The sequence below is a fragment of the Lates calcarifer genome, linkage group LG12, assembly GCF_001640805.2.
Source record: "Lates calcarifer isolate ASB-BC8 linkage group LG12, TLL_Latcal_v3, whole genome shotgun sequence".
In the NCBI taxonomy this organism is placed as follows: domain Eukaryota; kingdom Metazoa; phylum Chordata; class Actinopteri; family Centropomidae; genus Lates; species Lates calcarifer.
The window spans coordinates 6,200,022-6,212,430 of record NC_066844.1 but is presented as its reverse complement, the minus strand read 5'-3'; the positions used below and the strand labels follow the sequence as shown (position 1 = coordinate 6,212,430).

At 39.2% G+C, this 12,409-nt stretch overlaps 1 protein-coding gene across 2 annotated transcripts; it reads left to right on the top strand.

Annotated features, from left to right (window-relative positions):
- Nucleotides 1-48: 48 nt before the first annotated feature.
- Nucleotides 49-12,378, top strand: phtf1 (putative homeodomain transcription factor 1). Of its 2 annotated transcripts, none has more exons than XM_018683852.2 (17): nucleotides 49-575; nucleotides 798-929; nucleotides 2,638-2,694; nucleotides 2,778-2,847; nucleotides 3,170-3,328; nucleotides 4,143-4,323; nucleotides 4,553-4,673; nucleotides 5,272-5,463; nucleotides 5,599-5,844; nucleotides 6,396-6,524; nucleotides 6,835-7,104; nucleotides 8,248-8,379; nucleotides 8,490-8,576; nucleotides 8,859-9,014; nucleotides 9,191-9,286; nucleotides 9,888-10,013; nucleotides 11,569-12,378. In XM_018683852.2, exons 2-17 carry the CDS (start codon nucleotides 894-896, stop codon nucleotides 11,587-11,589), a joined length of 2,079 nt encoding a protein of 692 aa, XP_018539368.1. In that variant the 5' UTR covers nucleotides 49-575; nucleotides 798-893; the 3' UTR covers nucleotides 11,590-12,378. The 2 variants fall into 2 exon arrangements, with proteins under 2 accessions (XP_018539368.1, XP_018539367.1); XM_018683851.2 differs by having other exon boundaries at nucleotides 766-929.
- Nucleotides 12,379-12,409: the final 31 nt, after the last annotated feature.

Here is a 12,409-nt window from a genome sequence, read left to right as displayed (position 1 = left end):
GCCTTTTGTTCTCAGAGTAGGCTTTCAGGCAGCACTTATCGTTAAATAGATCGCAGCAAACTCCAGCCAAATGTTTATGTTGAGATTTAAATCAGAAATTGTGCATCCAAAGTTTTAGGTGGTCGTAGCAGTTTATTGTGTGGTCATTTTTCTTTACTGAAAGGATTCTGAACGCAGCCTAACAAGGCACAAATTCCGCCTGACAGATAAAACTCGGGGAAGAAAAATCACATCTTAGCACAACAGACCCCGGAAAAGGGAAGCGGAAAATGAGCCAAATGTTAAACAAAAGTGAAGTTAGAGGAGTACAGAATACCTGGAATAAACTTAGACGTAAACAACCATATGCTTACGAAGAAAATACCTTATAAATGCAGCATTTACGAGTCATTACTCGCGTCGAAACGTGGCATTTAATGTAAAGCTCACAGTATAGGCAGCTAGTCGTTAGCTCAATTTGACAACAAGACGCTGCAACGCCCCTGAAACTAATGACAAGAAAGTATTTAAAGAGCAGTTTGTGATGATACTTAAGGTGTCCTCCAGTTTGTGCCACATCGACCCGTATTGTACAGGTAAGTTGTTTTGGCTACTTGCTAACGGGCGGTTACTGTTAGCTAACATGAACTTTGCTATGTAGTTTAACGTTGTCCTCAAATGCTTTATGACTTCAACCACGTTACCAACGCATTTAAAGTAACGTTAACTTTATATTTAGTTTCCTTTGTTGACTTTCGTTCTCCGTTGTTGTGCTTTTATGCGTAGCTTCCATGTGGCCGTGCTCCTTTTTTGTTTAGTGAACAAATCTGGATCGATGCCCAGTCCTGATCCTCCCTCTCTCCTGGGCTCTGTGTGAAATGACCTGACTCCGAGTTCACTGGTTCCAGCAGCAGATGACAATGGCCAGAATAGCCTGGTACCAAGAGAAGGTGAAACTAACACTAAATCAGCATATTTAAATTTCATCCAACAAACTCATTTGTGAGAAAATTGTTCAGTTCAGCTCATTTCAAAGGCGTAATTTGCATAAGTCATAAACGCAATGAAATTCTGCTGTCTCTCTATTTCAATTCCAAGTTATATTTATTTAACTAAAACGCAGTTGCACAAATGATAAAATCGTATATTCAAATACATACATTAATATCCACATATGAATACATTTGAATATATACCACCCTTATACATCCACACATATGTCCAGACATGCATAATGAGGTAGATAGTAAGAATGATGTGAAATGCTATATAAAAACATCTGTGCAATAGGAATATTTGGTGTGCAAATGGAGCGAATACAGACACAAAGTACTGAATTCTGTGAATTTTGTGATATTGGCAGGAAAACAATTACACATTTATTTTATTCACATGATGCCACTTTCTGATGAGGCACCATTTATAAAGTGCAGCCCTTTTCCAGAAGATAAGTGGTCAAATAGTCTATTGGAGGGGTCTTCCTAAAGAATTAAAGAGCTAGAAATACAAAAGTGCTATGCTAGAAGAGGATTTTCTACAAGCTGACATGTATACAGCATTACGAAATGATTTATGAACTAGTAACCACAGCCTATAAACCCTCTTATAAATGGTGCCTTATCAGAAAGTGGTGCAATCAAGGGTATATGTGTAAAATGTTTGGGTATTGAGATTCAATGACAGAGTAGAGATGTTTTTATGGGGAAAAAAAGATACTGACATAAATCATGTTGGTATTTTAAATTTGTTTATTTTAAATGCCATGTGTTACATCTTTAAATGCAAATGGTCTTAGAGAAAACTGCGTCAAGTATAAAGCACCAGTTAAAGACTGAGATTTATTCAAGTCTTTTATTAGCGTATTGATATGCACTGTGTTCATTAATCAAAAAAAAAAAAAAAAACATTACTGAACCAGAGTTCAGAGAGTCTAAAAGGGTGTTTTTCAGATGTAAAAGGCACTTAAAATAGATGATACTTTACTTTTAAGCACTATGTGGATAAAAAAAAAATCTGAAACCCATCAGGACTTTGGTGATGAACGCCTCGTTTTATTTAATATAAGTACCCCTTTTCTGTTCCTTATTAACTCCTCCTGGCTTTGTATGACTCTGTTTAAACAAGGCAAAGTTGGAAAACACCAAGAAGGTATGACCTGCTCAGCAGGTTACTATATGTCTAAACATGCAGAGGGAATAATTACAAAACCTGTCAGGGCTCAGGGACTGTCAGAGGAGTGCAAAATTGTGCATCTCTGTAATTTTTCAGTTCATTTTATGTGCCCAGCTACACTTTGCTTGAAGTGCCAATTAGATCAGGTGCCAAGCTGTTCAAGACTTGTGTTGACGTGTCTGAAAAGCAACAGAGTGCGAAAGAAGAGTTTCATGGTGATGAACTTGGAATATTATTCCACAAAGTCCTGACTCTTACCTCTAAATGCTATTTACAATAGTTAAATAAGTCTATTCTGAAATGTCCATTTCATGCCTATCATTGTGAAATGTATGAGACACCTAATTTTCTGTCATTAAATGCCAGATGGAAATTTCATTTAATTGGAGATGACTGATATGTGCCTAAATAAGGGTGGCTAATTCTTGATAAATATTCCCCCCATAGTGAAGGTAAAAGATTATAAAAGTTCTGTTGTTATTGCAGATCGGGGCCTATGATCAACAAGTCTGGGAGAAATCTCTGGAGAAGGCAGATCTAAATGTAAGATACCCTCAACCTAAATAAATATGTGTATATTTATGTTGTGATTTATCACTAAATTGAAGCACGCCATGTTGGTCTAGGGTTTAGACAGCAAACCAAAGAGGACGGGCTACATCAAGCCAGACCTCATCGATGTCGACTTAGTAAGAGGTAAGGATGAAAGAAGCAGCAATCCACCTATCATTGTTTTTTTTAGTTTGTTAGTTACAGACACATTTACAATGATATATATGAATATGAAAATATGTGTTTACTTAATTAACACATAAACTAAGCCACATAGGTCATTCTACCTCTGTATAACCTTCAATGCTCTGCTCGTCTCTGTAGTTGTATATTCGTTTGTGTTTATCTCTTGTCACCAATTATAGAGAAATAGTGTGTCTTACTCTTGTGTAATGGGAATATCAGTTCCACAGCCATGTTTGTAATAATTTCAATAAAACTGAGGTGGACTCATTTCTTTTCCCAGGCTCCACATTCAGCAAAGCCAAACCAGAGAGTCCCTGGACGGCTCTGACTCGAAAGGGTCTGGTCAGAGTGCTGCTTTTCCCGTTCTTCTTCAAGTGGTGGATCCAGGTGACCTCCAAGTCCATCTCCTCATGTATCCTTGTGCTCTACTTCATGCAAGGTCAGCATCACTGAGTCTTAATACAGTTACGATCATACTGGGGCTGTGAGCTTCCTGCAAAGCAGCCCTAAATTTGAATATTGTTTTCAGCATTTACGTAATGTCATGAACCAGGGCCAAAGTAGCAGGCTACACATTGTAAACTGACTCATACTGTTTTGTCTTGACATGATTCATTTTCACAAAACATTTCGGCTCTTCTCATTCTTGTCTTTTACTGAAAAAATAATTCAAACATCACTTGGAAAAGAGGTTTTGGAGAACACTAATCCCTTCATCAGCCCCTTCTATAATACAGTCATTCATGTGCTTTAAGATAAAGAACAAGGATATATGGAGCCAAGCTGAGAGATGAAATGCACTTCCAGAGAGGCTTTTAAAACTACATTAAAGAGAGAATCTGCAGACTTTATATGCTCAAATGTAAACAGTTTTTATTGCAATGCTGACATTTTGGGTGCATGTAGGTCTTTAATTAAAACATTACTGCTGCAACAGTAAAAGACAGGTTCTAAAGAGTTTTGTGATATTCCCTTTTGACTTGCTAAACAATGGGAACACAAGGACACTTTCAGTCATAGAAGGAAATAAATATAGTGAATGGCTCTCTTCAGATTCACCATGAGTTTTTGCAGTTAGACTTGTATTTAAATCCTTTCCACCAGCCTTAATTCAGTGTCTCTTTTTGTCACATTTTACACCCACTTATACCTGAGCAACTGAAAGACCTCATTAGTAAGCATGAATTGTATTATAATCTCTCCCCTAAGAGACCGTTTTTGTTTGCTGTTGCCAAATGTTTTGCTCCCCTCAGTGGCAGCGGTGGTGCTGTACTTGGAGGTCCCCGGGGCGAGTGCCAGCGAGGTGTTTGGACCCATGTGTCTGATGCTGCTGCTGGGCACCGTGCACTGCCAGATTGTGTCGACCGAGTGCAGCCGGTGGCCCTCGGGCAGTCCAGCTGCCAGCAGCACCACCAGCCCTGCGCGCAGAAGGAGGTGGTTTTCTCATTGTTAGGCACTGCACGCTCATTTTGCTTGTACTAATTCACTCTCACCTCTCGGCACACGCATAAACCTACACGTTATGCACACAAATAGACCCAGCGACTGTACCTGTGTGTGCAGTAAATCCTCTCAGATGTTCTCACACCTGTGGTTTTAGATGATGCATGCTGCATCCACTATATCTTGTCTTTGACTGTTATTTTTATCCTGTCTCCTTCAGGCCGAGGAAGGGCAGAGGGCTGAAAAAATCTGAAGAAAAGAATGACAGCGGGGACACAGAACAGCGGGAGCCCTGGCAGTTTGAAGAAAGCCAGCGATTATACAGAAACGAGGAGAGGAGGGTACAGTCACTCACCTCCCTAGTCAATCTTTAGTCCACAAACTTAGGTCAGAGGCCTGCGATGAATAGGGGATTCTCATTCTCAGCAGTACAAGCAGTTCTCAGCACTAATCACTATTTTTTGTAGTAAGGCAGGATTATTCGTCATTGGTTTTTCTCAGCGTTGGCACCAATATAGTAAAGGTACAGGTGTAGTGTGTAGTATTTATTGTACTGTATTGGAGTTCATTAGATTGTCAAATAGACTTCTTTTAATTTCATGCAGTACAGAATGGTATTCAGAGTTGTTTTAACCATGAGGTTTTTTTGTTGTACTCACAAATGCTTTCAAGTGTAACTCTGTTAGCCTAATGTGTAGTATTGTTGGAAAACATTATAAAAAGCCATTCGACCTTTGGAGAAAATATTTTAGATTATGATGCCTAGTTTATTATCTTTACTACATCTGAAAAAGTTATGATTAATTTGCAAAATGCATCAAAAATGAGAGGACTACAAATACAAATGGAATTCAGAAATATGTCATTTGTCAAATGTATGCACATGTTTTGGAATACATTTGTAAAATACTGTATTTGTGTCTTGACATTCTCTCGCAGAACAAAAGAAAGTCAGGTTTTGGAGCATCTGACGAGCTCTCCAGTGAGGAAGAGGAGGGGCAACAATCCGTTGAAAAGATTCGCCCACCACCTCATCAGGAAAGACACCCTGCTACAACTTCATCTACACTCACATCTTCTGTGAGAAAGAGAAACGTAAAGTCTAACCCCAAACCTACAGTAAGACCTCAGGTAAACTTATTGTTTCACTGTATGTTAATGAAACTGGATTTAGATATGGAATTATTAAGTTAAATTAGGAAATTATTAAGATTAAGTTCACTTGTATTTATACAAAAAAAACACAACTGTTTAATTTGAGATCAGGAAGGGAGTGGAGCCTCCATCAAAGTGAAGCCTCGGGAGGTGGAGCGCCTCAGGCCGAGCGTGGGCTCTCGTCCCGCCTCTGACACCGATGACACAATGTGGGAGGAGCTTCTCCAAGGGCCTGACTCTGCCTCCACGGGGAGCAGTGACAGTGAGGGGAACGGGAGGTACAACGCTGGCTTGGTACTCCCACAAAACACCACTCTGAGCAGCGATGATGATAGTCTACAGCAGGGAATCACCGGAGTAAGATTGGCATAAATCTTTAATGCTTTTACTAAAGGAAATTACTGAGTCAACATGTTGATAAATCATCAACAAATCAAGCATGTCAAGCACTCAAAACTCAATACTTGAGAGATACCACTCAGCATTTATATAGCTAATGTCTTATAGGCAATGTACAAAATTATTAGCAGTCCCAAGTAAGACATAATGAACTTCATGTAGACTGTGTTATGTCCATAACCGTCTCCTGTAATCTGAATTTAGCCTTAGTACTGCAACAATCTTTTTCATTATCGATTATTTCTTGATTAATCAAGTAATCTAAACATTCAGTTTCATCGACACGTGACAAAGAAGAGCATCAAAGCTAGAAACTGCAAATGTTTGACATTTTTTATTTTAAAAATTACTAAAGCAATTGTTTGATTATCAAAATAGTTGCCAACTAATTTTGTGTCAATTTATGAGTTGAGCCAATGCGATTATTATTGTAGAATTACTATGTACATTTTATACGTATTAGAAACCATCACTTAACAGGAAGTTATCTGCTGTGTTTTCATTTTTAGAACCAGCTGTCTTGGCTTCAGGCGTGTCACCCATCCAAGGACCGAGTCAGTGCCATAATATGGGAGCAGGGCGAGTGTAAGAAAGCAGACATGTCCGTATTGGAGATCAGCGGGATCATTCTCACACGGGTAAACATTTCCCTCCTCTTGTTAGCACAAACTCTCCCGGTAAAGACCGCTTGGAGTGACAAACTTTAAACACTTTGTGCAGCAAAATGCAAATGTCTCAAGCCAAGTCCAGTATTTACACTCACCATCTTCTGGATTTATTGGTTTGTCTTCCACAGGATCATATTTTTATAATCACTTGTAGATGTTTGCACAATCATACACAGCCTGTATTGATTTAATACAACAGTGTAGACAGCAAAAACTGAGCAGCTTTAATCAGCATAACAAGGCGTCTTCTTTCTGTCCCTGTCTTGTCTCCTGTTGACAGGTGAAGTTAGTGGAGCAGGGTATGGGTTACCTCGTCCTCGGTGGGCTCATGACTGCCACTCTGGCACTACTCCCCTTTGCCTTCCGCGTGGCTCAGCATCTGGACATGTCGAGCCTCGGCTCTGTTTCCCTGGCAGAGCTTTTACAAATGGCGGTGGGGCTGCCCGATACCCAGGCCTACGCCTTTTTCTTCATCACAACAGTGCAAAGAGTCTGCCTCACTGGGCTGTTTTTCTTCATGATGTGTGTGGCTGAGAGAACGTACAAGCAGGTGAACGGTCATTTTGTATGATCTGAAGTATTCTCTTGTTCTTGTTGTAGTAAAACGGAAACAAAATCACACTCTTTCACCCACAGTCACACCCACAACTTAAATGTGAGCACACATATCAAAATTCACAATTACTTCATTACCATGTCCACACAGTTGATTAGAATTTGCCTCAGTGCAGCTCTTACAACAGAAAAAACAGAAACATTTACATATAAGAAGATAAAATATACATAAAAAGAATAAAAAGCATTGCAAAAATAGTTATCGTAATGCAGTCATACATAATATAGTAAAACTGTAGGAGCTGCTACGTTTGTTTTAAAGTGCTTGTGCATCAGAGTTGAAGTATGGAACAGCCTCAGGATATGTACTGTCTCTGAGGCTGTTAGAGCCAGCTTGACTTGCACCTTCTTGGGATATCAATATCTCATAAACCTCCATCCGTTTAACTCCAGGTCACGCCTCATAATCATCACGTTTAGAAGCTTTCTGTAGTATCAAAAGTAATCCTGTTGATAGTCTGTACATCCACGGTCGCAGCACAAACAGGAGTTGCTAATGGCCAACTTGGCTTTTTGTGGTCCAAACTCCCAAAATGTAAAGAACACAGGCTAAAAAAAACTGAGCTCAAAGTGTAGCCTGCAGCTAACTCACTAACTCTATGGTAATAATATACTCCCTACTTGCATTCCTTCAAAGTTTTATGGGAACTGCAGTTCCAAAACATAAGTTAAAAAGGAGAGATAAAAAACCATGAATATTATATTTTTCTTAGTTTGTGCATTCATGTATTTTTTACATTACTAAGGCTCATAATGTCCCATTGCCCTTAATCCATTTGTACGCAGATATTTGCCCTACCTTGAAAAAATCCTGAACTGCTTTATCTAAAAGGGTTCTAAGAGTTAATCATCAATCATTTGTATTATGGCTGATTTTACTGTTTTTTAAGTATTGAACTTTAGGTAATCCAGATTGTATGAGACTCATCTACACTGAGGTGTCTATTTACTCATGCTGTCTGATCCTCCCCCTAGTGGCACTTAGCAGGTGGTGTCTGCAGACAACAGGATCACTTACTGCTGAATTCTGTCAAGTACTTTACATCTATTACAATCCATCTCCATGTTTCCCCAACAGAGGCTTTTGTTTGCTAAGTACTTCAGCCACCTCACTTCGGCTCGCAAGGCCAAGAAATCTGAGATCCCACATTTCAGGCTGAAGAAAGTCCAGAACATAAAGATGTGGTTGTCACTACGCTCTTTTCTCAGGGTTTGTATTCTACAGTTTTTTTTTTATTACTGTGTATTGTTTTACAACAAGCAGATTGCCATTGACTTGCCTTTGTAAGGGTGCATCACTGACTTGCTTGTTCATTGCAGAGACGAGGGCCGCAGCGCTCCGTTGACGTCATTGTCTCCACTATCTTCCTTTTGGCACTTTCCATTTCATTCATCATCTGTGCCCAGGTCAGTTGTATCTGCTGGAACAGATTAGATCTGTTTAGAGAACATATATTTATTAAGCTTGTGCAAATAATATGAGTCTTACATAGAGATGAAATAACAGGCAGACGGACACAAAGCATGCATCATACATCATCTAATCATACTACCTGAGTGAAGATAAGACACAAAATTCAGATAAAACATATTTTATTCACTGGTGGATATCTAGAAAAGCTTCAACAGAGTGCTGGAGACTTCTAATATAAACACTGCTGCTTTTGCTCTGCTTTTGCTCTGCTTCAGCTTCTGCACAGCCACAAGACATTCCTTGAGTCTCTGACAAACTGGGAGCTGATGGTGTGGGGCTCCTCCCTTATCCTCTTTCTGTTGCGGCTGGCCACGCTGGGCTCAGAGACCAACTGCAAATATAGCAACTCCTCAGTGCTGCTCACTGAGCAGGTAAGTACCCATTGCTGCAAAAACACATGGAGTGCAGATTATTTCTCTGTGCATTCAGCACTACGAGTGACACTTTGATGTTACAACATGAGCTGATTCATTATTAGAATATCAAATTTTAAAATATAATTCACTGTAGATTACTAGGTCTTTATATAAATCTAATTTGATTTCAGATCAATTTATATCTCAAGATGGAGAAAAAGCCCAATAAGAAAGAAGAACTCAGTATTGTGAACAATGTTTTGAAACTAGCTACAAAGCTGATGAAGGTAAGCATGAATTTGGCTGTTCTGTTTTGCAGCCTGGATTTTCCAGCTGAATATGAACTGTATGTGTATGTGTGTGAATGTGTATTTGATCATACAGTTGTGTTGTTGTCATTACTGTCAGTTTTCTTCAGAGTTTACCCTCCAGCTGAGCCAAAACATCTCTCTCCTAATTGCTTCCAAGTGTAGAATACTGTGTGCACAGTATATTCTCAGTAATTTATTTCAGTCAAAATATGATTGAGCAGATATTTTAGTTTTTTTTTTTGCAAGCAAGTTTTTCTGTATATACTAAGCCTACTCATTTAATAGTAACTCATTTGATTTAAACTTAAGTTAAAAGTATCTCTGTCCAACAGTCTAATCAATGTATAAATAGCTTTAAATTCCCTCAAGACATTTTATACTAAGAGGTAAATCTTGAATTTGGTTGCATTGTAATATGTAATTTTAATATTTCTAGTGAAGACCCAATGGAGCTTTTTTTGCCAGTGGCCTTAAATCCTTAACAAATTCTGGTTTTGACCTTTGCTTTGCATCAAGGTGTGGGTGCCTGTGTTGTAAATCTCAAAAATAACATTGTATTCCCTATTACCTCCACCAGGAGTTGGATACTCCATTCAGACTGCTGGGTCTGACAGTGAATCCTCTGATCTACAACATCACCAGAGTGGTCATCCTGTCTGCTGTGTCTGCTGTGGTCAGCGACCTGCTCGGCTTCAACATCAGAGTGAGTAGACTATCTGTGCCAAATTTTAAAATTACAGCTCTTTGGTTTCTGTGATGATGGAGCAAGAAGACAAAACAAAACAGATGAAAGCTGCACAGGGCCAATTTTACACGTCGAGTTCAGTTTACTTTTGCTTTACACACAGAGCACTGTACTATTCAGCCTGTTAAAAAAGGGTTATTTCAGCTTGGAGACTACAAACCTGTCAGTATAATATTGCTTCATGGAAAAATGTTGGATCCAGTGATTTTGGTGCTTGACTGAGGACTCACTCATGACATTTTTAAAAATCTCTCTCTTGTGAATGCACTAACTTTCTGGAATTGCTGGAGTGACTTTTAAATGCACCTTATGGAGGCTTGTTAGTAGCCTACAGGGAAACCATTTTGCGTTGGTCGTAGCCAACTGTCAGACAAGCTGGCAAAATGAACATGGAGAAAAAATTCATGATGTGTGACAGTTAAGTGGTGAGAGAGAATGAAGTCAGACGTGCCTTCGAGAGGTTAGCGTTATAGCACCTTAAATTAAAAGTACTGTACTCTGACAAGCCCTCAGTGCTGGCAGGAAATGCTTAAAGGAATAGCTCAACATTTTAAGAAATATGCTTTTGCACTTTCTTACAGAGTTAGTGTAAACGACTTATTCCACTCTCATGCATAAGTATGTAGAGGGGTTTGGGGTTTAGCTTAGCATAAAGACTGGAAGCAGCCTGGCTCTCTCCAAGGTTACAAAAAAGCCCACCATCACCTCTAAAGCTCATTTATAAACCGTGATTTATGATTTTTACATTTCTGTTTGTGTGCAAATTTAAAAAAGAGATGCATCCTGCCAATCAATGATCTTTAAGTGACGGTATACTTCATGAGAGCTGTTTGTCAAATGGTCAAATAGCTTTGGATATCTCCTTCCCTGCACACCTTTCTGATGTCAGGTTAGGTGGCTCTGTCTAAGCATTTCTGTAACTTTTCGAGACAAACTTTCTGACATCTACACCTACTTCATGCAGTGATTGGTCAGCTGTGCGGAGGTGAGAAAATAACTTCCTTCTCTAGCTCTCTTTTTTCATTCTTAACAAAACTATTTTTGGTACCTTTTATGCAAACAATCAAGCCCAACATATGAATACCTTCCAGGTCTAAATAGTGCCACATTTAAACCATATCATGCCCTCCCTTCTATTATGGCTGGCTTTTTACCCACCTTCAGTTGTGGCCATTCAGATCAGGTTAGCCTGTTTTGCTTTCAGATGTGGTCAGACAACATGTTATTCAAACCGGCCCTTAGACTCGCTTGTATATTTATGACAAGTCTTTATGCTAAGCTAAGCTGCTGTACTTATTGCACAGACATGAGACATGAAGTATGGATCCAAACTTGCTGCAACGAAATGAATAAGTATATTTCCCAAGTTGCTGAACTGTACCTTTAACCAGGGATGCACCACTATAGGTAATGCTGTATTCTAATGTGGGACTATGTGTTTGTGTTCTGTAAATTATCTACAGTAATCTTCTTACTCTAATGCACGTTTTATCTTCCTCTGTTAAATGTCCAGCTGTGGAAAATCAAGCCTTAATGTGAAAACAGCAAATCACTAAAAGTCGGACACTGGAGTCCAGAAATCCCACTGTCTGCTGCAGACGGCCTCACATCTACGAAAGAGTGTGCAAACCTACTGACAGTATATCCATTGTCTGTGCCTTCCAACTGAAACTTGTGTCTCAGTTTCGTCGGTCATTCACAAGCCTGGGATGCTCTGACAGTCGCTCACGCACCATTACTGGCTGCTGAGCTGGTGAGGCAACTGGCAACACAGAGTTTCCATCAGCTTACCCAGTGCCTGACCTTCGACCCTTGAATGTTCCTCAGTATGTGGTTAAATATAGCAGTGAGTTGATGTCTGAGATCATTTCAGGCTTCTGTTGCTTCTGTATTTCTGATTTTGTGTCTTGTACAAATGTGTGGACACAAAATGAAATGTAGATAAAAATGTAGTTAGTTTGTTTAGTCTTAATCACTAATGTTTCTCATCAGTATAATAGATCCGTTTACTCTAAAATAAGCTGTGTGCTATCTAAAGCCAGTGAATCAGAATTGGTGGCCAGCTGTACTAAATGAATTTTCATAGGAATCAACTTTGATTTCAACCTTTTGTACTATTTAATGAGGAAATATTGTGGCTGTAAGTTGGCTTTATTTATTTTAGCACTTAAACTTGTAATGGTACCTGTAAGTTACGACTCTTTGACCACTATCTGCCTTTTGTATTGAGGACCATCGTTGAATAAAATAACTATGCAAAGAGGGTATAGTTATGCTTAAAGAAAATGTTTGATGGAGGTGAATAAAATCTTTTTCATCCGTGGATGCTGGCGTCAGTTTGTTAATGCCTGTGC